At 40.4% G+C, this 26,132-nt stretch overlaps 2 protein-coding genes across 16 annotated transcripts in view; one reads left to right on the top strand and one right to left on the bottom strand.

The window, feature by feature from the left end:
- SDR42E1 (short chain dehydrogenase/reductase family 42E, member 1) overlaps window positions 1–1,992 on the top strand; it is an 88,504-nt gene extending 86,512 nt beyond the window's left edge. For 8 of the 9 annotated variants that reach the window (XM_039503090.1, XM_039503092.1, XM_039503091.1 and 5 more), the window contains exons 2-3: window positions 103–211; window positions 652–1,992. In XM_039503090.1, coding sequence (XP_039359024.1) covers window positions 144–211; window positions 652–1,759 — 1,176 coding nt within the window. In that variant the 5' untranslated portion in view covers window positions 103–143 and the 3' untranslated portion in view covers window positions 1,760–1,992. Of the gene's footprint in view, window positions 1–101; window positions 212–651 lie in introns of all 9 variants that reach the window. The other variant, XM_039503088.1, reaches the window with a different exon arrangement.
- A 5,298-nt stretch (window positions 1,993–7,290) lies between these two features.
- PLCG2 (phospholipase C gamma 2) overlaps window positions 7,291–26,132 on the bottom strand; it is a 118,228-nt gene continuing 99,386 nt past the window's right edge. For 5 of the 7 annotated variants that reach the window (XM_039503132.1, XM_039503131.1, XM_039503133.1 and 2 more), the window contains 8 exons: window positions 25,412–25,514; window positions 23,886–24,095; window positions 22,371–22,516; window positions 19,279–19,393; window positions 17,472–17,639; window positions 16,458–16,546; window positions 12,089–12,273; window positions 7,291–10,742 (listed from right to left, as the gene is read on the bottom strand). In XM_039503132.1, coding sequence (XP_039359066.1) covers window positions 10,700–10,742; window positions 12,089–12,273; window positions 16,458–16,546; window positions 17,472–17,639; window positions 19,279–19,393; window positions 22,371–22,516; window positions 23,886–24,095; window positions 25,412–25,514 — 1,059 coding nt within the window. In that variant the 3' untranslated portion in view covers window positions 7,291–10,699. The other 2 variants (XM_039503137.1, XM_039503136.1) reach the window with 2 other exon arrangements.

Genomic DNA, 26,132 nt, shown 5'->3' with positions numbered 1-26,132 from the left:
CCTAAAATTAAAGCACAAACATATAACTTAAATTGCTAAATATGTGAAAATTACTTTTAATTATGCAGTTTTGTCATGCTTTTTTTTTTTTTTTAAATCTAGAGGTCAATTTGCTCAAATAAAGTAGTGCCAAAGGAAAAAGGATGAACATAGAAAATGTGACCAAGGAAACAGTCCTTATTACAGGAGGAGGTGGTTACTTTGGTTTCCGGTTAGTGTATAAAATATTAACTTTATTTTACATTGAATATAGTAGCAAACACTTTACCGTGCAGATCTTTTTAGTGAAGTGAGTCTGTAAATATGGTATCACAGGGCTCTGTGTTTCTTGTCTCTTAGTGATTCCAGTGCATCAAATACAATGCTAAAGATCATGGGTTTGAGCCTCACTTGCTCTCATATTGAAAGGCTACCTCTAGTTCACCAGCTGTAAAATGAGTACCTGATTTATCGTGTTTGGGCAGAGGTGAGGTCAGCATAACTACGTCTCTGCCAATGTAAATACTCAATGTAGACCAACCCTCAGACAACTCTGACCAGCAAGAATTCAGCACTGAAATAGTTTACAAGTTTCTTCTACGCACGGGTGAAATGTTTCATGTATCATTACACTATGTATAGTAGTAACATATGGTCTTGGTCATGTTTTAGTTTAGGTTGTGCCCTATACAAAAAAGGAGTTGACGTGATTCTCTTTGATGTCCTGAAGCCGGTCCAAGCTGTGCCAGAGGGAGTGAAGTTCATACAGGGGGATGTCTGCTGTCTCTCTGAAGTGGAAAAAGCTCTCAGAGATGTAATCTGTGTATTCCATATTGCTTCCTATGGAATGTCTGGCAGGGAGCAGCTGAACCGAAAACTTATAGAAGACGTTAATGTGAGAGGAACAGAAAATATCATCCAGGCTTGCAGGAAAGCAGGAGTGCCAAGTCTGGTTTATACAAGTACATACAATGTAGTCTTTGGGGGCCAAGTTATAGAAAATGGGGATGAATCTCTGCCTTATCTACCACTTCACCTTCATCCTGATCACTACTCCCGGACCAAGTCTTTAGCTGAGATGAAAGTGCTGCAGGCAAATGACACAGAGCTTGGAGAAGGGAAAGGTGTGTTAAGGACCTGTGCTCTCCGACCAGCGGGCATCTATGGGCCCGGAGAGCAAAGGCATCTTCCAAGAATAGTTAGCTACGTTGAAAGGGGATTGTTTAAATTTGTATATGGAGACCCTCTGAGTTTAGTGGAATTTGTCCATGTAGATAACCTAGTTCAGGCTCATATCCTTGCTTCAGAGGCACTCAAAGCCACCAACCGGCACATAGCCGCTGGCCAAGCTTACTTCATTTCAGATGGCAGGCCAATAAACAACTTTGAATTTTTCCGACCTTTAGTTGAAGGCTTGGGTTACCAATTCCCAACCATTCGTCTTCCTCTCTCCTTTGTATATTTTTCTGCATTCCTAACTGAAATGGTCCATTTTCTTGTAGGCCGTCTTTATAATTTTCAGCCTCTTCTCACGCGCACCGAGGTTTACAAAACGGGCGTCACACATTATTTCAGCATGGAAAAGGCCAGGAAAGAGCTAGGGTACAAACCTGAACAGTTTAGTCTGACAGAAGTAGTTGAGTGGTTTAAATCCCAGGGACATGGAAGAAAGCTCAGAATCTATACTGTAAAACATCTGATTAGGGATGGAGGGTTGATCTTGCTGTTGGCCGCAGTGGTGCTCTCATGGCTTCCAGCAGCAGTAACACTCTCTGTTTGAAAGATGTTGAACATTGAGCGTGGGCTCTTTTTATAGGGTGATAAAATATGCAAAGTACTTGAAAATTAAAATAAAATTAGATCCCACTGTGTTCTCTTTAAGAAGTGCATACATTATCAGTGATGAAAATAACTTTGCCAGTTTCAAATGTTCCAGAACAATGTAATAATACATACCAGAATATTTTAGCATTGGTAGGAAATACGTTTGTTTTATGTCTACTGAAGGGACTATTCAGTTTAAATGGATTAACAGTATTGATGTGTTTTTATGACAAAATTGTGTATATATTTATAATATAATCCACTGTACATTAACGCGAGGCTGTACATTGAAATAATGGCATTGCAGGTTTCTATATGACTCTCAGTGCTTCCATATCGAATGAGGTTTTCTTTCTAACTGAGCCCCTTACATTCTTAACCGTTACGCTGAATGTTAAGCTTCTTTCCTTCTTGCCTATCATCACAAGAAATAAAGGTTCTGCAGGCCAAATTCCCCAGAGACATCTGCAATCCCATTGTATTACAGTTATGCCATTAGTGCTTTCAGCAGCTTGCACAGGTATAACTGGTTGGAACAGGGTGATGCTGAGTTGATGGGTGATGCATAATAAGAAGAAGAGAATCCAGCCCACATGTTTTGAGGAGTTGGAGCAAAGGACTGGAACAATCCATTTGTGTCACTAGGGTAAACAGGTGTGAGTGGTGAATATACTAGTAGAATGGAACTGCTGAGTACAAGTGTGACATTTTTTGTGCACAGCCTCTTCTCAAAGTAAAACCGCACTTTCATTTAGCAGAGAGTCACACATCGGGTGTGAAGTTCAATATGACTGCAAATGGCACTTTGTTTTCAGTTATAGCAGCATGCTGCAAGGTGTATAACCAATGGTCTTAATTTGGCCTTTTTCACATTGAGAGGATTATGCCCATGATCCTTGCTCCTGAGCAGATTCCTGTACCCTTGTCCAAAGGAATTGTATTCTGAAAAGTTCACACATTGCCCACTCCTAGCCTTTGGTACACACAGACTTGACCAAAAATGAGCCGGGATCTAAAATAGATATACCTAAAGCTTCCTCATGTACAGGGGGGTGGTAAATTCACTCTAATTCCAATTCACACAGGGAATTTTTCCATTAGGATTAACATCAGAAAGGCTGAGATATGCCCAAGTGGTTAATCCCTGCACATTAGTCAATTTTGTCATACTAGATAAGATCTATTGTTTACCTTGTTTCAGTGTGACAGTGTGGCAATCATCTACCCTAATAGCTCTTACTGTCATAGGAACAGTGAATTAGGTAGCGTGACAGGATCATCAGCTACTCTGATTATTGGTGGATTGTCTGAAAACAGGCTTGGGAATATAAACCATCAGTTAGTGTCAAGATCTTGCTTAAGAGTTTGTACCACATGAGTTACTTTTGGTCATCTCATAATGATCTGGCACACATGTTAAACAGAAAGGGAACATGTAGTAAATCCAATTTATCCAGGAAATTCGTTAGTTCCAATCCTTACAACTGGTCTTCAAGTTCTTCAGCTCTAACAGAAGGTTTGATGATTTGCAAACTAACATTGGTGCAGCCATCTCTTCATTCAGAGGTCAAATTCATCTCTGGTATTGAATTAAGTGGAGTTACATTACAGAAGGATTTGATTCAGTGGGTGGATTTGCTATTAACCAAGCAGTATGCTTACACAGGGGGGAAGAAAATTAAAAACTGAACTAGAAGTTTTGGGGGTGCTTTTATGGGTTAAACGTATTAGATGTGTAATGTCTTATTCTGGAACACACTTCTATACAGTGGGCTAATCTGTAGCAATTACTATTAGAAAATGCTTGAAGAAGCTCACAGTTGTAGATTTTTCCAACTATAAAAAATGCTTATTTAAAAATGAACCAGTTGGTTGAAGTGTTAAGTAGCTGAGGGCCTCAGTATCATCAAACAGTTAAACACCATTCAATCAGCTACCTTTGGCTGACACTTATTTTTGTATTCCATTGTTATTCAAGCTTCTAAAAAAAGTATTACAATCGTTTCCTTAGCACGTATCACCCCCAAAGGGACTTCATGTTTTTATATGAGGAGCTATGAACATTTTATATTATAAACTTGGAATTCCACTCACAGCAGCACTTTTGAGTAGACTATTTTTCAGTTTACTACATGGGGGAAATACATGTTTTCACATCCATAATTTTGCAAACAACAATTTTGTTCCTGCCCTTTATGTTGACAAGTCAAATTCACACTTGGCTTTTTAATCTAAATTTTAAATGGTCTCATTCTGAAGCTGGAGTTACCCTAGTTCTGACGTTTAAAAGAAATTCCCCAGCAGTTTAAGTTCTGTCATCGCCTGATAGTCTAGACTGCAGAGCTTGTATAGAACTCTGGCTCTGAGGGGAAGGTGGGTGGCTAGCGCGAATCCACAGGGGCAACACTGATAGTCCATAACTTTTCTTCTTTGAGAGCCAGTGCTCCACCTAGGGGATGGTGGCTGAGGAGTTCTTAGCTAAATACGAGCTGTAGCGCTGCTCTTCTACACTGGGCATCTAAGGAGCAGCATGTGATGGAAGTGCGCATCAAACTTGAAGTTGCTGCTTTGCTTATCTCCACCAAGGGGCACCTGCCTAAGCCAGGCCACTGAGGCTGTGATAAGCTCCCATGGAATGGGTGTTTAAACCAGGGGGTACTGGTTTCCTTGCTAAGATGCAGCAGGGTTCTATACATCCTTCATGGGTCAGAGTACAAAGGAGAAGGACGGCACTTCCGCTTTTTCTTATGCCCCTCTTACAGAGAGATTCTCTCTCTTCCTACTTTTACCTTCACTGGCATCTGTAAGGATGTGCTGTGCCAAGACAGACATTGGCAGCAGAGGATAGGTCTGGAATTGGTGCCAGTGGTTACTATGCCAAATGAAGACTAGGCACTGAGGGGAGTTCTTCCTGCATTGTCACAAAGGCTATTGTGCCTAAATAGGCTGTACTGGTTTGCTCTTCATTGCCACTTTCAGTTTAACCAGTGCTAGGCAATGCCAGATAAGGGATTCATTCTTAGTGGAAGATCAAGGAGATTCCAGTCTTTGGCCCATGTTAGAAGGCAGCACTGAGGCCAGAACAGCAAAATAAGTCGTGCCCTGTGTTTGAGGATCTTGGCTCAGAGCCTTGGAGGCAGACAATGAAAATCTGTGTGTTTATAATGCCTCAACGACAACTTTGCTGGGAACCTCAGGGAGATGTGCCAATATCTTGAGTGGAAAGATTAACCAGTGACATTATTTCTAACGGGTGAAAAGGCCTGGATGGCTGTCTGGATAAAGATTATGTATAGCACTGGTTTGCTTGTAGCCATTGTGACGAAGTGGGACTGGTCTTACTGGGGGCTGGGTACAGATCCTAAGTATCTAGCAGCAAAAGTCCATGCAGCCAAATGCCTGACGTTCTGTCGCCTAGCAACTGATGGCCGGGCCCCTCCCTGCAAAGGTGCTGGCTAAAGGTGTTGGAGACAAAGGGGTCAGGTGACCTCCTGGCCCGGTAAAGAAGCTGAGCAGAGAGGAGGGGCCGGAGGGGGTTGGGCAGACTGGAGCTGGCTGGGGAAAGGAGGGGAAGCAGGGAGAGAGGGCTCTGATCCCCGAGGGGGGCTGTGGGGCCCCAAGATGGACCTAACTGGGGGGATCCGGTTATCTGTGCCTGCAAGACCAGTGTTGGACTGTGTTCCTGTCGTCTAAATAAACCTTCTGCTTTACTGGCTGGCTGAGAGTCCTGGTGAATCGGCAGGGAGCCCGGGGGTGCAGGGCCTGACTCCCCTACACTCCGTGACAGCCATTACATATAAGAGCAGGCCTGGATCACTTCAACTAGATTATTTGCAAGAGTAATTGCTCTGGGATCAGGTCCAGACTCTTCATCCAGGATGAGCAGAACAATGAGGAAGGTAGTCTTTTCATGCAGTGAGACAAAATGCACACAAACCAAAGCAAAAAAACCCCAAAGCTTATGATTTGCTCCAGGAGCCTATCCCCAGTGCCTGACCAGCCTATGGAGCTCAGCTGGATACAGGAGAACTGCACAGAAACAAGCAGGAGGAATCATCTCTGCTTGCCTACGGAGCTGGTCTATAGCCACTACTCCCGTCTGCTCCCTGCAGGTGGAAGGACATGTGGATCCACAGAATGGCAGATCCTTTAGCTCCAGACCCTTTTCCTGACACATCATGCACAGGTAGAACACACCCTCTTCCCAGCCCCCCAAAATAGCCTGCTCACCCACTCCCACAACCAGTTAGCTATATGTGAGTAATATAGGGCTAATGATGCTGACCTCCCTTTGTGATCTATGGATGAAAAGCACTGTATATGCTAGCCCATACTAGATCAGCATTTGGTATAGTCAGTAATTCTTCTGTCTTCCAGCTCTTCCTAGTAAATAGAGCAAAGGACTGGTAACAGAAAGGAGTGAGGGACCCCCTGCCTCTTTCACTTTTCAAAATCAAAATAGGAATCCTGCAGCTTATTAAGAAAAATACTTTTAAACATCCCCAAAAATCAGCTGCAGCTGTTCCATTTCAAATGTTTTATGATGATCCTTCATCTAAGCCAGTGCCACATTTTTTATTTTCCTTGTGCACCTGGGTAGAGATAATTAAGGTATTTTAACTCGCATGCTGTGCCACAATGTTTCCAAAATGTAGTATATTATTTATGTTCCCAAATGTGAATTATCGGAAGTACAGCTGCAAATTGAAAAAGTATCTATTGAAATTTTAGAAGAGATGCCATTAAAATTCTAGTCCTCAAATAATGTCAACACTTGACGTGTGTCCCTTCTTTCCTTCTCAAAACATCTTTAGAGAGATGAAGCAGTGAGGCTGATATTTATAAATAAGAAACTAACACACTAGAGATTCATTGAGAATTTATGGCAGCTGTTTAACCTGTCACAAAAGTAACAGATACCAATGCACGCACACACACTTACATACATACACACACTTTTAATACACATATATACTTATTTATTTAAAAAAATAAATTAAATTTCAATTACCTCCACCTCAGTTCCCAGAGAACTGACTGGGTTTTTACACCCTCTGCTGCTAAAAAATAAAAATAAAAAAAAATGCATTTTCCTTCAAAAATGTTCATTATTTTCTAATTACTGAAAAAGTTCCCACATTTTCAACAATATACCAGATTGTTTAATCTAACAATATATAACATGATCCTCAAGGAACGTTGTTCTAAGCATTGGTGGTTTACACACATGGCAGAAATCCTTATCTTTAGTAGCTCTGGGAGGTTTGTTTGATTCCAAGGACTAAGATCCCAATCCAGAGAAGCACTTCCATTAAGTCAATGGAATAACTATGCTTCAGTTAAGCGTGCGCTTGGGACCTAGGAATGTAGATTAGCACTAAACTAGTTGGAACTCCTTGAAACCAAACTAACAGCTTAGGTTGCACATAGGGCAAGTGTGCACTGAATCTGAAAGCAAGCTTCCCAGCCCAAGCCACAGTTGCTCTGAGCTCCAGCCCAAGCTGCAGCATCTACACAGCTATTTGTAGAGAGCTAGTGTGAGCCCCATCGACATGAGTCTGTGGACCTGGGCTGGAAGGCTCAGGCCAGATGCTATGTAGACATGCCCATAAACACTGTTGTTACATAGGAGAAGAAAATCTTGGCTCCTGATTGGTTAAAATAGGCATGTGATAAGAATCAGTAAATTTCTACTATTTCTGAGGAGGTAAACTATATTCATAGATTTAAAGGCCAGCAGAGTTTAAAGATCATCTAGTTTGACATCTTGCATGACCCAGGCTACAGATTTCACCTGCATCACACACAGCAACAAGTAGCTGAACTAGAACCAATCTGTTAGAAAGACTTCCAGCCTTGATTGAAAGACCCCAAGTAACACAAAATTTACCACATGAGCAGGTAACTGCATGTGCTAATGCAAAGGGCATTTTCCTGTGTAATTAAGGAAACTGCATGTGCAGAAATTCGTTCCCTAATTTAATGTTTGGTGAACATCAAGGTTCCTGTCCCTCCAAGTAGATACAGCCTTCAGTTTTGTCTTGGTCAGACTTCACCTCTAGGGTGAACAACATCTGACATACATCAATATCAACAGTATCATAACAGCCTCAAAGCCATGAAAGAACAGACATGGAGTTTACACCAGCAAAGTATCTAGAGGTTTTTGGGTAAAAGTGTTCTAACATTAGGATAGAAAGAAACTAAGATAGAAAGAACTATTGCTCAATTTTGACCAGGCCTTGAATGCCTGCAAAATTGGTAATGCAACTCTTTTCCTTCCAGGTATAGTACAATATTTGGGAAGAATGATTCTTGCAAAGTAGCTCACTGTAAAATGAGTTGAATGTAAACATACATTTAAGGGCTCTTCTCACAACCAGTTTAACATAGCACATGTGCAGAGAATCTATACGGGACACTTTGAAGTGCGGTGCAATGTGCTAATTCAGAAACATTTACACAGCAGTAGTAGAGAGCAATATGATTCATCATACACATGGTGCTCTGTGGCAGCAATGCATATAACAATGAGAGAAGCCTGGACAGTTATGCCACATGGACAATTTATGTCCAGAAACCACAGCTGATGTTTTTATTTAGTTTTGAATTTTTGGTAGAAAATTATTGGGATCTTTTGCAAGGAGAATCTCTCACCTCTAGGATCTAGCAGTCAAAACACTATACCCAAAATACTTCCCTGAGAAATGTGAACACGGCATTACCAAGGTGTTACCATACATATGGCTCCGGGAGCTGCTCAAAGTGTCTTTTTTTTTTTAATAAATAAAATTTAAAATATATATATATATTTTTTTTTAAGGGAAGTGGATTTCCTGTAAGAAAGAACTTTGCAGGCATGCAGTGGTCTGGCATGCAAGGATTTCTGGAATTTTCTCTTTCCTGTCCTGCCTGTTAATTGGCTGCCTGGCATCAAACAAACTCCCCCATGGCAGCCCCTAGACAACACAGTCTGTGGTGGTGATTTGGCAGGAAGCAGGATGGGGAAGAAATCTGAACCTACGTGCAAAAAGTTCTTTTCTTTTTAGTCCCAGGTTGTGCATCCCAACTCCATTTGTGGACGGAATAGTTTTTCGACTTATCAAGAAGGAGAAAAGTAGAGAGCTGCCTTTAACCTACTCTCCTCTCTCATCTTTTGGATTTGGTACCTGGTATTTAATTTCCAAAAAATGTACAAGAGAAGCCCGCATCTTCAGGGTGTTTGTATGCAGAGGGAAATTCAAAGCCCAACCCTAGTATTTCCTGACTCTCTGCTATAGCACTTTCATAGGAAATTAAATGAGACAGGGCCGTCTTTCTGGAATAACTAAAACCTCAAGTGTGCTCCTTGAAATATCATCTGTGAATGCATAGTAGAATCAATTAAATGAATCTTGAGACAGCAGATCAGCAGAAGTGGTGGCAAGGGGAGCAAGGAAAACTGAAAACCACTGAGGCAGTTCACTGTGCAATGAATTCCAAACCCAAACAGGCTTTCAGTGGTGAGAGATCCAGCACTACTTATGTATCACTTTAAGCCTTGGGCAATTACTTAGAAGAAAAGAAATATCTTCTGTACTTATTTGAAATGCACATTCAAACGTATAGATTGCAAAACTCCACCCACATATGGATACTGTGACTAGTCGTTTCTTATTAATGAGTAATGTGCTGCTAACATGAATCAATGCATACAAATATTAAGATGTCTGGTATCGGATACATCATCCAAAGACTGTTCTGTTCTTGCAGAGAAACAAACTTCCTGATCTAATAGGTTTTTTTCCCCATCTATAACTTCTATGTTCCTACTAGCGACTGAAGCCATAAGGATAATGTATCTGTCTGTATTTCTGCACAGTTATGTTATGGATTAAATATATTTTGGGAAAACAGACAACATTAAAAAAACAAACAGTACTGTTTGACATTATCTTGTAAGAAGGTCTGCAAGACTACAGATGGATAGTTTGCAAACAATTCATTTGTATCCAGATTAGCAGCTGGAAAGATATGAGAAACCATGTTACACCAAAGTAAATTATCCAACTGGAGTTTAAAATACCTTTCCTTCCTAGGAGGAAAGGATAGCTGCTACCTTATGTATTAAAAATATTTTCTTGCACTGCCTTGACGGAGCTGATTTACGTGACACAAAATAATGTCATATTTCTCTTTTTTAAAGTTTTTCACAGAATCCAACAAATAACCCATCTACAATCTTGGAGTACATTTAGTTTTAGAAAATTAACTCATTCACTGGTATTAAAAAATGTAACGAGACACATCTATCAGAAGAAAATACAGCATAACCATCCATTGCCCAGAATATTTTATGTGTGGGGGATACAATCTGCTGTATCTGATGTCACAATCATATTGTAAAAGTGCTTTTACAGCATTTAATAAATTAAACCTATTATCTGTCAATCATAAGGAGTCAGATTATTAACGTTGTGTGTGTGTGCAAATAGTTGAGAATGCCTAACTTGTGTCCTGTGCACACAAATACTGTAGATGATTTGTACTTGCACTTTGGGAATTTTTAAGGGTAAGTTAGGCCTGCACAAATGCATGCACGTTGTCTGCACACCCTGTAGCTGTGAAAAGCTGACCCCTAGTTTCCTTCTTACTCTAAGATTTGTGATACCGGATGCAAATAATAACTTGAATATGCAGAAAATCTAGCCTGCACTGTGTGTATGCTTTGTACAGAAGATAAATTAAACAACAATGAAAATAGTTCCTCCTATAACAAGAAAATATTAGGAAACCCATCTTTCTTCTTCTTAGTAAATTCAGCCTGATGAGACCTTCATTGAGTATGACGATCAGAGTAAATTAATGTCTCTTCCTGAGTGGCTTTCTAAAAGGTGCACCAAAAGGAATAGCTTCTCTAGGAGTAGAATTTGCTGTTACTGACTTTCTTCTCCTTTAATCTTCAAGAAAAAGAAAATTAAAGTCAACAATTTTGCTAGGTATTCTGTGAAAAAATACAAAGATCTACTCACTTAGCACCATACAGCAACTAGTGTAACAGCAACGCTGTGTACTTCCATTTCTTTTCTTTAAATTAAAATCTGAACACAGTAACAATATATATATGTATACAAAGATTGAAGTGCCATACTGTATTAAAAAAAGAGCCAAAAAATTCAAAGAACAATATCATGGACATTCCCACAAAAATGCACACATGAATTACTTTCTTCTCTCTCTATTTGCAGGCTGAAATGCTGGTCCTTGTAGGAACATCCATTTTCCCATCTTTAAATATTTGGTCCCCAAATATTCCAATTTCCACACAGTTTGCTACAAGATAAGTGTCTCTTGGGGTGTGCTTATAATTATCACAACATATACTTACAGCACCTTCCATCCAGGAATCTCAAACACACCATACCCCAAGGAAGTGAGTAAATATCGTCCCCACAGAACACAGAGACTCACCAGTACACAGAAGTTATGTGGACTTCTGAATAGAACTCATGAATCCCAACTCCCAATCCTTTGCTCCTACCACTAGCCCATAATATTAACTAACCTCAGCTTCCCACCTTTAGCTCCACCACAGACTCACAGGGTGGTAGGATAGTTGCCAGCTGAGTTTTCTTTGGATGAATGCCAGTGGCACCTTGCTCCTACTGCCCAATCATAACCTGGCTGTGCATTGAGCTGTGGCATTGGTCACTTCTCTGGTTCTAAAGAGACATGAAAGACTGGCCTCTGATTGGCTGGGAGGAAAGGATTTGACCCCTCTCCCCACTTTAGGCTGAGGGAGGAGCAAAGATCCATCCATCCTGTTCTCCCTGTACCCAGCCATGAGCTGGGGCAAGGCTTAGGGCAAGGGTTTTTTTTTCCTTAGGATAGAGTCTGGGTATTTAAGTGACAGTTCCATGTTGTCGCTAAGACAAACCATTGCATTTTCATTGGTATTTAGGTCATACCAGAACTATGTTCTGGACCCACATGTTCCAGTATGTTTATGTCACAATGTAGTCTTTATGGTGGGTAATTTATTTGGCTGTTTAAGCTGGATGGTAGGGAAGGGTCTAAGCTCCAAAGATTGTGGCATTCAGTGAGTCACTGGGACCAAGAGACTCATCGTCATGGGCTGCCGGATTCTGGTTCAGTGGCAGCTCAAACTCCCTTTACCAGAGTGAAGCGTGGCTTCTGATCCAAGCCAAGTGGGTCAGAAATTATCTTAATGAAGCCATACAGGACCTCTTAGATATGAGGAGCCTTTTGGGGAGGGCCCTGGGCAGAATAAAGGGGATCAACCTACCTCCTGCTGCATGTCTCTTGGTACATTTGTAATTGGTTCTCATTCACACTGAATTCTTTTAGTAAGGCATCTCTGTTAGGGTTCCTTAAATTCTGGTGAGTGTCATACAGGAACAGCTGGTTGTTCAGTTCTGTTTGGCGCTTCCGAAGCTGCCGACACGATGAATAAAGCTCCTCTTCGCTTTCCTTCAAGAGGAAAAGAACATAAGAAACCAATTCAACATCTTACACAAGCTATTGTTCCTTGATTTTTCTAAAAAGTAGTTTGTAAATTCATTTTTATAAAAGACACATCTGGAAACAAAATAAATAACTGAGAAAACTGAAAAAAAGAAGCTGCTCATAAAAATTAGCTTTTTTAAAAAAAGTAAGGCATTCACACATCATGGTGATCAGTGAGAAATAAATGGATTACAGAGAAAGCATTCCATGAAGTATACAGGCATGCTGAGGAAAGAAGGGGAGGAAGCTGTGTGTTATGACTGCAGTTATCTTCTAATAGTCTTGAAACACTGGAAAGAAATTTTAATTTTTGAAGGTTACATCTGACAGAGCCCAGTATGCAAACACTACCAAGGATGGGGCTTATTACTAAGTCTGCTTCCAATGGAGTTTCTTATTAAACTGCAAAGGAAAGGTCAGATTCTTCAAACACCAAACATTAAACGGGACCATTCACGGCCGTTAGTACTATGGCTAGGGGGGCAGATCCTTCACTGGTGTAAACTGTCATAGCTCTATTGACTTCACTGCAGCTATGACAGTTTACACCAGCGAAGCATCTGCCCCTTAGGATATGTCTACATTGCAGCCAGGAATGAGCCTCCCAATCCCAGCAGATACACTTGGCTAGTGGGACTCAAGCTAGTACACTAAAATTAAAGTCAGAGGTTGCAGCTTTGGCAGAGACTCGGGCCAGCCACCCAGACCCAGGGGGTCAGGTGGGCTGGAGACTTCAAGCTGCCACTAGAGCCACTACGTCCACATTGCTATTTTTAGCATGCTAGTTTGAACTGTGCTAGAGCGGGTCTGTCTACCAGGCTGAGGGATCCCAGCTGCAGTGTAAACTTACCCTTAGTGTTTGCAGGATTAGGCCTTTAATTTGCATTTGTACTTGGATGTTGTCTTCTATAAAAAGAGCTCTCAAAACTCTTCACAAAACAAACAGTTAGGAAACCACAGAACACCCTTTGACCCTAGGAACTATTTATGGACTATTTTAAAACATTATGCACATGCGTAATCTCATCTGTGTAGTTACCCATCTGTGTAAATCTTGGCAGGACTGGGGTCTTAAATTCCACACTAATATCAAAACATCCCACACCAACAAAGAAACATGCAACCAGTAAGCAAGGCACTGTTACAGCAGACATACTAATAATCAAGCTCCTTTCACCCCTCAGCCCACTGGCTCCCCAGATACCTAAAACAATGGATGGGCTTCGCAATATGCTTACCGGGTTAGCAAACTGTAAAATCACGCACCCCTCCCCCACCCCACCCCACCCCCCACCTCCCCAACCCCCTGCACTACAGCTGAAACCTTGCTGCAGCTCCCTCTCTGGGGATGTCAAGGAGCTGAAGCACAGCCTCTCTGCTCTACCCTACAAACTATGCATTTTATAAATATGGAATAAAGGGTCTCGTTTTTAAAGGGAACCAACCTTGCCTCCTTCAGTCATAAATGAAGACATGCAAATGGCCAATTGCTGATCACTTAGACATCTACATGCCCTCATTTATTCTCACAAATAACTATATCCACCAACGCTTGATTTCAAAAGTAAGATTAAAGTGGACACTGGGAATTCCTGTTAAAAACACAAATGCCAGCTAAACTGATTATAATCCAAAAATGCTTCAAAACCAGTCATACTTTCCACAGCAAGTAAATCAAATTTGCAAGCAAATAAGACATGCTTCTAAATTTAAAAACTTTCTTAATACACTTACATTTCCAGACTATATGAAAAGACTCCAGTTAATTTCAGTAAGACCTGGATAAGGGCTAACATGATAATTTACACACTGTTACAACATTTTTGCATCTCTATGTCTCAACAAATTTCAAAACCATCTGCAAGCCCTTTCATAATTTTAGATTTTCTCTCCAAGTGTATGCAGATGGGATTTCTGTATAAACAGTTATTAAACTATAACATTTTATGGAGGATTTTTTTTTAAAAGCAGCATAACAGATGGAAAAGACCTTGATCATTTTTATGATACTTCTAGATTGGTTTGGCAAAGGTTCTAAAAGTTTAATGACCATAGTAAGTCTTTGTTCGCTATAGACTGTCAAAAAAAAAAATCTTTTAAATTTCTCCCGCCACTGCATCAGCATCCTGAAGTTTCATCATTGTAAATATACATTTGCGTTGCATATAAATTTTGGTTTACCACACTGGAAGGAAGGGGACTGAGGCTGTGAGATGTGCTATAGTCAAAGGACTTGCTGTTGAGAAGGTTGGGAGGTGCACAGCTGCTCTGAACAACACTTTAAAAGACACTACTGCCCCAGGCAAATAATGAGTTGGATTTTTTGAAGAAAATCCCAGACACCAGAGATTCTCAGCATATTTACATGTTGTGTATGGATATCACCTTGTAAGGCACTGAGTCACTATCGGTGGGGGGTTTGTAGGAGGTGGCAACACAAAGTTTTATCTAGCCTTCTATGCCAGGCTCATCCCAATGGGATTTGAAACCTTACATGTTTAAAAACTTTTTTTAAAGGATATACATTATATTTATTTATATACACAAGTCTCATATTATGACCCTCTCCCCCCTTGCGATCCCTCACCTATGGCCCCTTTTCTCCCTCGGGATCCTTCCTTCCCCGTCATGATCCTGCATTCCTCTTATTTCCCCTCAGACCCCCTCATTGCAACTCCTCTTTTCTATCCCTTCTCCAGTGGGTAATGGAAAGCTACAATGGCTGCCAAGAAGCTGTGACAGGATTGCGTACAGTCATTGCACAGGGGGTCTCGTGAGACTTTCTACACAACTTGGAAAAGGGTGTTTCCCAACTCTTCCCAATCTGATGCTTCTCCTGTGAAACTGAGCATGACTGTAAGTGCAATACCTTCCAGTTCAGCGTCCACGTAGCTGCAGGACTAAATCCCTCCAGAGACCCAATACTGACGAGAAGCACATAGTGTGCTGCTGTAACAAATGCAATGGCCAGATCCTGGTGTCAGTTACAGCAGCATGTGTTTGGAGTCACTATCAACTCCAATGGGCTTACACCAATGTAAAGTAGAAACAGAGTATTTTTTTCCTCTGAAATATGCAGTATGTGGGAGATCAATTTGAGTCCCTAGCATCTCACTTGTTTCATACAGTGTCTGTCAAGCCTGAAGAATTGTGACTTGAAAATTTGGACGGTGGAGAGAGTGCTAACTAGACAGGATGGGTCTAGTTTAAAGTACTGTATGCAATAACTTTGGGTACCAATAGTAATTAATTGCTTGTGGCTCACCCACCTGCCTGGCTGATTCCGTGACTAAGGATTTGTAATTTTTTTTCCAAGAAAAGGATTATGTGCACACAAAATTTTAGTGTTTCAAACAAACAGATGTTCTGTGAAGGCTTAAACGAGGCAGGTTTATCTGCAGTGGGATCCAGTGCTGTGTCTCTGGTTTTTATAAAATACTGTCAATTATTGTTTTTACTTTTGCTTTTGGCAAAGCCTTCTGTTTTTTCCAGAGATTGATTCTGAAGACCGGAGAAGGACTATATTCTGTCCTGAGTATCTACTGCCAAGTGAGGCTTCAATATTAGCGAGTCTTACCTCCAAGTGGGGCATATAAGTTTGAGAAGGGCTCTTTCCTACTGCCAGAGAATTAAATTCTAGCTGGTTTCATTCCAATCAAGGAGGCCAGCAGCAATGCTGCTGCGTGAGCAGAACATTCTTTAAAAGAGTGTCAAGTATCAGAGGGGTAGCCGTGTTTGTTGCTTTTTACAGATCCAGACTAAGAGTCCTGTGGCACCTTGTAGACTAACAGATGTATTGGAGCATAAGCTTTCATGGGTGAATACCCACGCATGTGTCTGACGAAGTGGGTATTCACCCACGAAAGCTTATGCTCCAATACATCTGTTAGTCTATAAGGTGCCACAGGACTCTTTGTTGCGTTAAAAAGAGTGAGAAATCTCTCCACCCAGACAGCGAGCAACTGAATTCAGGTTAATGAACATTCAGGAACCAGTATGAAAGACTTAAGGGTCACACAGTATCAGGTAGAAATATACAAGCTGAATTGTCACCTCTTGGTTACCACAAAGAATTCACTGACCCATGCTCTGGGCGTAGCGGAAGTGATGAGGAAAGTGGAACACACAGGAAGTGGCTTTGCACTTACCAGAACTTGCTGCATTTCACAGAAAACCAGAAGGGAAGCCAGCTCTATATCTTCACTGTAACCATTTTTGAGAGGTACCGACCTAAAACCTGGGGAGAGGGAACACAGAGGTAATTAAAGTAAAGGAGGAAGAGTTGCTTGCAGTTGGGGGCAAGCATGCATGGCACTGGGTAGATCCTTCCACTCTGCTCCATTCCTTGGAGCAGGCAGATCTTTGAAGTTTACAAGGAAGCAGCAGGCAGAGATGGGGTGATGAAGTTTTCCCACAGCCCTGCAAATCAAACCAGGTCTGGAGAAATCAGAAGTTAATTCAAGGGATGCCCACATTTGGATCAGCTAAAAAAGCAAAGGTAGAACTCAAGATAGCAGAAAAATCTTAAGAAGTGATCTCTCCAGAACTCATTCTGGGCACACGATCACATTAATGAAATGGAGACTGTGGCAAAATTAATTAAATCACAGTAATCATTCCATAATGAAATCATTAGAAGGTAGGCACAAACACTGCACCGCTGATACTGTTACCTCTCCAAAATAAACCTATAACTGGGTGTTGGGCAGGGTGGAGAACATAGATCCTTTTTTTGGCATTTGCTCTCTCCTAATCCGGAGGGTCAGATTTAAATCCATCAGTCTCAAACTAGTGGGACCAAGAATGCAGGGGCTGCCTTTACTTCCCACTGTGAAACTGATCATACTGCAGTAATAGGTAGTTCCATACTCACTTTCTCGTTGCTGATACAACTGGTTCTATGCAACTCTTTCTTCTTGCAGAAAGAATGAAAAACAAATTTGGTGGTGGGTGATTCATTTAAAAGATTATTTCCAACACGCCTGACATCCTAGTTCAGAGGGAGGGTGTGGTATTTTCAGTTCAAAGTAGCTATCTCCCAAGGTGTGTTGCAGCAGGATGGACCCTTTACTACCTAAGTTTTGAGAGCAAATGCGCAGTACTAGCAGTTCTAAAGACCATGTTTCTTGCTTAACACTTTATGACACCCTATTGATCTTTACCTGATCTGATTCCTTTGATGGGGAAAGTGGCATGTGCTAAGAAGTTGGGGTCACTGAACATATCCTCCTCATAAACAACAAAGCGCAGAAACGCTAGGTTAGGATCATAAATTTCAAACTTCACTTGCTCCGGACAGGGTGCCCAAACTGGGTTAAGGCCATTGTCATCTGGAACGAAAAGAAAACTTTTGTGCTACGATGCAATCACTTCCCTTCATGCACATACAAGTGTATATCCAGGGGCACATGCTGGGATTATACATGAAGTCTGAAATTCCTTATCCCACCTGTTTTTGGATGCCCACTCAAGAAGTTCTTGGGGAAGAAAAAAATCTATTGAAAAAAATCTAAATTTAAATACATTTCTTCATATTTAATATAAACAAACCTCCCTGGACATCTATTTTTAAAAGGTGAATTGCTTGCCACGCATTAATGAAAAAGAAGGCCCAGGTCTGAGCTTAAAAACAGACACTAGCATGAAACATACCAAGTAGACAGATGTGCGACTATCCAGTTTGCATACTCATTGGTGGAGTTTTGTGGGGTCATCTGCATGTGTGCTGGAGGCTGAAAATCTGGTTCTCAAGGTTGATCACCAGTACAAAATATAAAGGTCAAAATACTCTTCTCTGGGGAACACTGTGGTTCCCCTACTGGTGCAGCTCTCTACTGAACAGTCTGCACTCATTCCACTCCCAAATTTTGCACGGCCTCCTCTGTCACAGAGAAACAGCAGTGCATCTAGAAATGCCAAAATCAGGCAATAAAATAGACAGCCAATCAGATGGCTTAAAGTAAGAAAAACCGTGGAGTAGGACCCTCACATTTAAAATTCTTACCCCTGTTTGGCTTTTAGTGTAACTTTGTCCCACACAGATACATTTAGTAAATGAACCTCATTTGCAAACACAGCTCCATGAGATCAGTGGGGGTATTTCCTTGACTTTGTTGGGCTCTGGATCAAGTGGACAGTACTTTGCATGCTCCATTGCTGTATCACCACCCTTCTTGTCCAAGATCTCTCCAAAGAAATTATCTAATCTTTGAACTCAAACCTAACTATAATAGCCTCAGGACCTTAGAATCTTTCTGCTTGGAGGGCACCTTCAGAAATTGACTAGCATCTTCAGAGAGACAAGGTGGGTGAGGTAATATCTTTTATTGGACCAACTTCTGTTGGTGAAAGAAACAAGCTTTCAAGCTACACTGAGCTCTCAACACTGCATATAGCATCTTCAGAGACACTTTCAACTTACCAAGCAATTTAAAAATATGGAAATTACACTCAGCCAGAAACTTAACAGAAATGCACCTTATTATGAACCTAACACAGTTTAACACTTGCATGTTTTTCTGCCTGATTTTGACACATAGTGAAGGTTCTAAAATTAATTGGTTCTGAGGCAAGCACTAGGGTATTATTACATAAATCAGTGGTTAAGAGCAATAAAGTCACCTTATCCTTCTGGTATACGATGTTTGTAATTTATAGATAATGAAAATATTTCATGGAAGTCACGGATTCCATGACTTTCAGAGACCTCCATGACATTTTCTGCTTCAGCCCAGGGTTGTCAACCCCTCCCCCCACCCATTATTTTTAATAAAAGTTGGACAAGTCACAAGCATCTGTGAATTTTTGTTTATAACCTGCAGCCTGTCCGTGACTTTTACTAAAAATAACCGTGACAAAATTTTAACCTTAATTATAGATAGCATGCATGAAGAATGTCCTCTACCAATTTTATTTAGTGCACTGCAAGTATAACTCCACTCCCACCCAGAAGGTTGTGCAGATACTCACTCACAACAGTCGTCTTGACCTTGCTATTATCACATTCGGCCCCACAAATTTCCACCTCTACAAATGGACAGGCAATGCTTCTGCCAGGTTTAGGCAGATGGCGAGCACCTAAAACCTATAAAGGGACAATAGGTTATACCAATATTTGAAAAAAAAACTTGGCACTGCAATTTATGTACTGTTACTGGTCTACAGAACTATTAAACAGTGCCACTGAAAAAAAGACAACTATTTTTCTTATCAAATAGTCCTCAAGAGAGCATGCATATATGCACTCTCTCTCCAGTATAGCTAGGTAGGTAGATATGTGTGTAGAAATGTATATATTTACAAATGCACACGTATCACTTTCCAATGTAAAATCCTGTTTTCAGTTGCTTACAACTTTGCCTAACGCCAAGCTTAAAGCATTCAAGCTAAAATTTTCCATGCTGAGTATCTGCCTCAGGCTGATAGAGAGGAATGGCTTGTTTGTTTATTTTTAATTTTCAGCTAAAATGATTCAGCCATTTCCGAAATGAGACTAGGGGAAAAATAGGATGTTTTGTCCATATGGAAAAAAAAAGCAACAAACCTTTTCTAACCATTTCATTAAGAAGCTCTAGCAACTCCGCTCTGGAGCAGGGACTTGAAATTTGACAAGGGGTTTTCCTGCTGTCAGGGAGGTGCCCATTGACATCCTTGTGAAAATATGTGCCAATATGGCCAAGTTATAAGCCTCCGAAAAAAATAACACGTTCAGAACAGACTCGTTAGAATTAAGCAGCTAAATTGTCCAGTAATTCTGTCTGTACTGGGCATGCTCCATCCCCTCACAGTTCTTATGTGCCAACTAGACAGCATGTGCCTTCCCTACAGAGCAAGCAAAGGGTTGCGGGAAGGCTGAGCAGGACTTTGCTTACAATTGCTCTTCCCAACTGCTAAGGGGCCACTGTGACACCAGACACAGAAACTGAGAGCAGGGAGGCTGTACCTCCTGTGCTCTCAATACTCCCCTGCAGGCATCATGGTGTAGAAGGTGGAAGGTGCCTGATAAAGATGCAGAGGAGTGAAAAATGGATAAGAGGAAAGGGAGTGCAGAGGGTGGACGATGTTCTGGGAATGAATCAGGGTTCTGTAGCAAAGGAGGTGGCTGTCAGTAGCTCTTCTGCCTCATTTGTTACTGTCATTGGAAGAAATGAGGTGGGGGATTGCAGGAAGAGAAAGGATGATCTCATGGTTAAGGAAATGGAGTGCCACCCTAGGTAATTGGATTCTATACTTGTCCGTGCCACTGAGTGCCTATGTGATGCTAAGCAAGTGGCCAACCGTTGGTCACTAATCGGGTATTCATTTTCTGCATGCTAAACATGAGACTCTTGGGGTTTGATTTGCAAACGTGCTGAGTGCTCATGACTGCAACTGAATTTGACTGGAGCTGTGCTCTGGGAATGTGAAGTGCTATAAAAATTCTAAATATTCTGAAAAATCAGGCCCCAGTTGTCTCAAAATTGACACCCAATTCAATGGACCCTTTTGACAATTCTGGCCTTAATCTCTCTGTGCCTCAGTTCCCCTACCTAATTTCACTGGGGAGTTGAGATGATTCATTCATTCATTTGTGTTTGTGGAGCACTCAGATACTATGGTGAGAGCATCTCAGAAACACCCATAAAGACATTAATTCTGTATTCAGATACGGTTTGTACAGTATGTGGTAATAAGACCTGGGGCCACATACTGAATGAGGAGGGGAAAATGAATACTGAATAACTACCCATTCACCGAATGAGGTGAGAGTCTATAGAAAAAATAGTATGTGACTATATAATTAAAGACTGTACCACAATGTATACACAAGGGGCCTAAATCAGAGTTGCACAGGCAAACATAATTCTGGCATTTCCTGATTTGTGTGTGCTTGTCTTTGCAATCTGAACATCTTTCAAGGTAGATTTTTTTTGGATGCAATATATAGATACACACACAACCCCTCTCTCTTTCTTTCTTATCTTTCTTTCTCTCTTGCTTATATGCGTTCAAGAGTCCAAATTAAATTTTCAGCCCAATTTTAAGTGGGACTCCATTTTTGCAAGCACAAATAATTGCAGGTGTAATCTGGCACAAGCAATTATTTGTCACCACAGTTCTGGTTACTTACACACGCTGGTAAATGCACTTGTAAATCAATGACAAACATCTAAGTGACCTAAATCATGAGGATAAATAATTATGGGTGCAAAAACGTGTCTGCAAAAATGGAGGACTAGTTCTGAAAATCCAGCTCTGTACACCACACTTTCACAGAACATACAGAAGATGCCTCACTTCAACTGCCACATTTCCACTATCAAGATGATGAGATAATAGTGAGGTTCTATACTCTTTTAGCACTTACATTTTTTAAAAAGCATTTGTTCTTTTGCTTTACTTTTATAGCCCGTGTCATCATCCAAACTGCAGTGAGAAGTGGTTACAGTGTGTTTGTTCCTTACCATCATTTCTCATAAAACATATGCTATTTTGGAAGACATCTCTCTTAGTGAATAGCAGCTGAGAACACAAACAAGTTCAATTTACAGATGGTGCCAGAACCCACTGTAGTGTAATCTTCAAACAATAAATTCTTTTTCTTAATGAAAAATGAGATTCTGAAAGGATGAAGTGTACAAAAATAGCTGCATTTTCCCCTATTGTGTTAAAGCTAACTTTTTTTCTGGCTTAGTTTCTTTTTTTCCATTATAAAAACCTATTTCTGTCAAATTGGAAACCTGCTGAACTAATAAATCTGTTGCTAACCAGTCTCTAATCAGATCTTTCTAATGAGAACTAAGGTGGAGTTCAATGTAAGTTGATTTGATTTGATTTTTAATAGTTACCATATACATTCCATTTTTTTCTGTTCTATATTAATTGACGTGACAGAGAGAAACTTATTTCATTTCAGGGAAAGTGGCAGAATTAGTTTTATTCCTAAAACACTGACATTTAAACAAAGTATGTTTTATCAATTTGTCACAGCTCTTGCTCTGAAAATACAATAGCTTTATTTGTAGTCAGTCATATAGACCTTTACTACTTGTAAGAATATATTTACAAAAGAAAAGATTTACCCTCACTGTCAAAAGCATCTGCAATTTCCTCTTTGATTCGCTTGGCATTGGGTCATAGTCCTCATTTCGCATGCCTTCTGGCTGCAGAATATATCCAGTCCGTCCGTTAAGTGAAAACAAGGCATGGTTTATTTGCATGTATTTATCTAGGGAGAGAATGAAATAGCCATGACAGCAGAGTTCCCCATTTTATTAAATCCAAAAGGATGACAGAGTATCAGTTTGATGGCTCCTTAGTGCCATTCCCACTGGTTGCCACTTTCACAAAGACTAGGTGATGACTAATGTTTCACTTCAGTAATTAGAACTTATTGTCCTTGGTCCACTGATTAGAAATCTGAAAGAGAGGCTTGCATTCACACTGAACTTCGTATCAAAGCCAAGAGAAAATTCTGTTAAGCCAGAAATGTTGTGAATTTCCAATTCAAAACATATTTTGCCTTGCCAATGAACTGGTCAAAATATCAATCAGTAACAAATACAAGCTGATATCTAGAGCTGTGCAGAGGGAAGAAGCTACTTTCAGAAAACATCTTGAGGTTTTGAAAGGAACAAAAATGGAACATTTCAAAATTCCCCATGAAAGAAAATTCTGGAATTTTTTTCCAGGTCAATCAAAACATTTCGTTTTGACAAAATTGAAATATTTTGTTTAGATTCTGACCTTTTAAAAGAATAGTTTTATGATCATACAAAATTAAGAAACAAAATGAAAGTGATCTCAAAATGAAAAATCTATACAATTCATATCCAAAAATGTTGAAACAGGAAATGAAATTTTTGTGCACCTGACACAATTTCGTGGAGTGTGTCAATTTTAATGGCACCGTGTATTCTGACACCAAAGTTTCTCCAACCAGCTCTTCTAGTATCTCTTGATCATTAAATGGCAGGGCTGCCCAGAGGGAGGGGGAAGTGGGACAATTTGCCCCAGGCCCCACAGGGGCCCCCACAAGAATATAGTATTCTATAGTATTTCAACTTTTTTTTTATGGAAGGGGCCCCGGAAATTGCTTTGCCCCAGGCCCCCTGAATCCTCTGGGCAGCCCTGTTAAATGGAATTACTCAGTTAATACAACCCAGTACATTGTGAGGTAAGACGGCCTGGTCCTCAGCTGCTGTTAATCAGTGCCACTATCAAAATCAGTGGAGCGATGCTGATTTACACCAGCTGATGTTGTGGCCGTACATGCTGGTCCAACACCCGTTAAACTTAAGAGAAAGACTCAACTATTTCAAAGGAGTTGGATCATGTCCCACAAGTGAACTCTGCAGGGTTTATGGATATGAATTTTCTGGGATCTGCCCTAGTAGCCAATCCACAGAGTCACAAGCAAACAACTCATATAGTTTCAATCCTCTCAAGCACTCGCATTCCTTCTTCCATCTATTTTCCTGCTTTAGGAAGATACCAACCACAATGACCAGGATGGTGGAGAGACTAGAGGGGGAACTTGTTAATGGTCAGTTGAAAGAATGAAAAACAATTAAAGCTCCTCTTTATGAGAATATTACCTGGGGTCTGGAAATTAAGAGACACCATCTGGGCACCACAAAACCAGAGACGAAATGGGTCATAATTAGATGAGTCAACCCTCTGTCCTTTAGGATAGACCCGCGTCAGTCCCTTTTGGTTGTATTTCAACAGCTCACCAGGCTTCTGCCGGACAACACTTTCAGCCTTGTTTTCCACAAAAGAACGGACTTCTCTGAAATCAGGATTTTCTACACCGGGGGGGGAGGGGGAGAGGGCAAAAAAAAAAAAGGAGAAAGAAACCACCATTTATTCTCCATTTCCACTGGAGCCTTGCTTTACCTCATCCTTTAACACAATAATTGACTTCTTGTTAATGCACACACCACAAATTGGCTGAACATCAAGTTTGAAAATTAAAATAACCTGTCTGCCTGACAAGTCCTCTAATTGCTCATTGTGGTGGGACTGGATGAAGGCTACAGTTCTCATCCCGTCACTGCTAATAATGCTCCTTTGAGCACTGCATCACATATTTAAATAAGACATCCTTTCCTGTGTGTAAGTGGAGGAATGGAGGGCAAGCCATGGTTAACAACGCTTCAAACAATGACTGCAATTATAATGTCTATCTACACTGATGGCTTACTGCAAGCATTCACAAAGAATCTTAAGCAGGAAGGAGATATTTGTTGGGTACTCCATGGATCTGGTTGCAATAGCAAAAAGCCAGCAAGTAATCAGTTTCAGTGTCAATCCAGGAATTTTTACTGATATTGCACCACATTCTCGTTTACATCAAGATATCTTCATATCACTCCAGTAGCTTCAAGGGGTCTTATTGTAAGTGACAATCAGACTGTTAGAGCAGAATATTACATAATGTAGAGCAAGTCTATTTTAGGGTTGTTTTTTTTCCACAAATCACAAAAGAATTCATCTCATCTCTTAAAACAAAAGGGGCCAAGTGCACATTGATTTCTGGTGAGCTTCATAGTGTTATATTGGAAGAATGGCTTGGATAGACCAGATGGAAATTTGTCGCAGCTCCAAAGCATATCTTCTCCTACGTCTTCCATCATAAAGGACAATGTCACTTCCTCAACCCATCAACAGAAACATAGCTTCCCACCCTTTGTCACTATCATTTTATTAACTTCAGAAATGCAGCACTATGGAAAAGGAAAACCTGAATGAATCATTTCCAAGTTGTCCTTGTCTCCTCAGAGCTTTTCCTCTTTCTTTATGGTCTCTTCTCTCTCTCGTTTCAGTAATTTGTTCCTCATTTAGTCCCAGACTTGAGCTTCAAGGTTGAAATGAACGCTCAAAACAATTCTGATAACTCACTAGATTTTACCTGACATTTTATCATTTGAATACTGTAATGCTCTCTCCAATGTGCAATTCCAATTTGCCACTGAAAATCCTGCCTGTATGAGCTCTCTGAGCTCTCCCAGTGCAGAAAGGAGGTATTTTATTTTCAGTTCTAAAATTTCAAATAATGTTTCTTTGAACAGGATCAGCATGCAAGCAGGAAAGACGAAATTTATTATTAAAAATAAATCACCTAAATTGTCCTTGGATTTGCTTGTAGGTTTGCAATAGATTACCAAATCGGATAATTCAATGGCAATTAATTGATTCTTTTCCCAGTACTTCCTCATATGCTCCTGTTTAAGATTAAAAACATATTTTTAGATTGCACTTATGTAGAACATGATGGCACAATAAACTAGGACATATTCTAAAGAAAGGATGATTATGTTAAAACATTCCCAGCTCCCTGATATCATATTTAACACTTCACAAACATACTTGGATGTGACATATTTAGGGCTTCTTTTTTTCAGGGTTTATTAATATAATTTTGGGGGTTCATTTTTAGCAATTTTTTAGTTTTATGTAGGTTTCCAATAACTGGGGTTTTTCAGGTCTCTCGCTTTTATACTGTAATGAGTAATGGATATTATGTTATACCCATTACTCATTACAGTAGTATATATTGTAAACAAGTAATCTCTTTGTAATGGTCCCTAACGCACTTTAACGTAGTGCTGTTTCAAACAGCACTATATAAAAGCACACCAGGGAGCCTTTAGTGCACACCAACAGGGTCTACATGGACCAATTAATGCACAACATGCTATTGTGCTTTAGGAATCACACCCCTGTAGTCCACATTACTGCTCTGTATGGACAGGCCCTTAGAGGAAAATAACCATTTACAGTGTTTATCCAATGTTTACTGAATAAAAACACCCATTTCAATAAAAATTTGGTTCCTAAGT

The sequence above is a fragment of the Mauremys reevesii genome, linkage group 16 (genome assembly GCF_016161935.1).
Source record: "Mauremys reevesii isolate NIE-2019 linkage group 16, ASM1616193v1, whole genome shotgun sequence".
NCBI lineage: Eukaryota > Metazoa > Chordata > Testudines > Geoemydidae > Mauremys > Mauremys reevesii.
The sequence above is the reverse complement of the archived record's forward strand: the minus strand, read 5'-3'. Positions and strand labels throughout refer to the sequence as shown.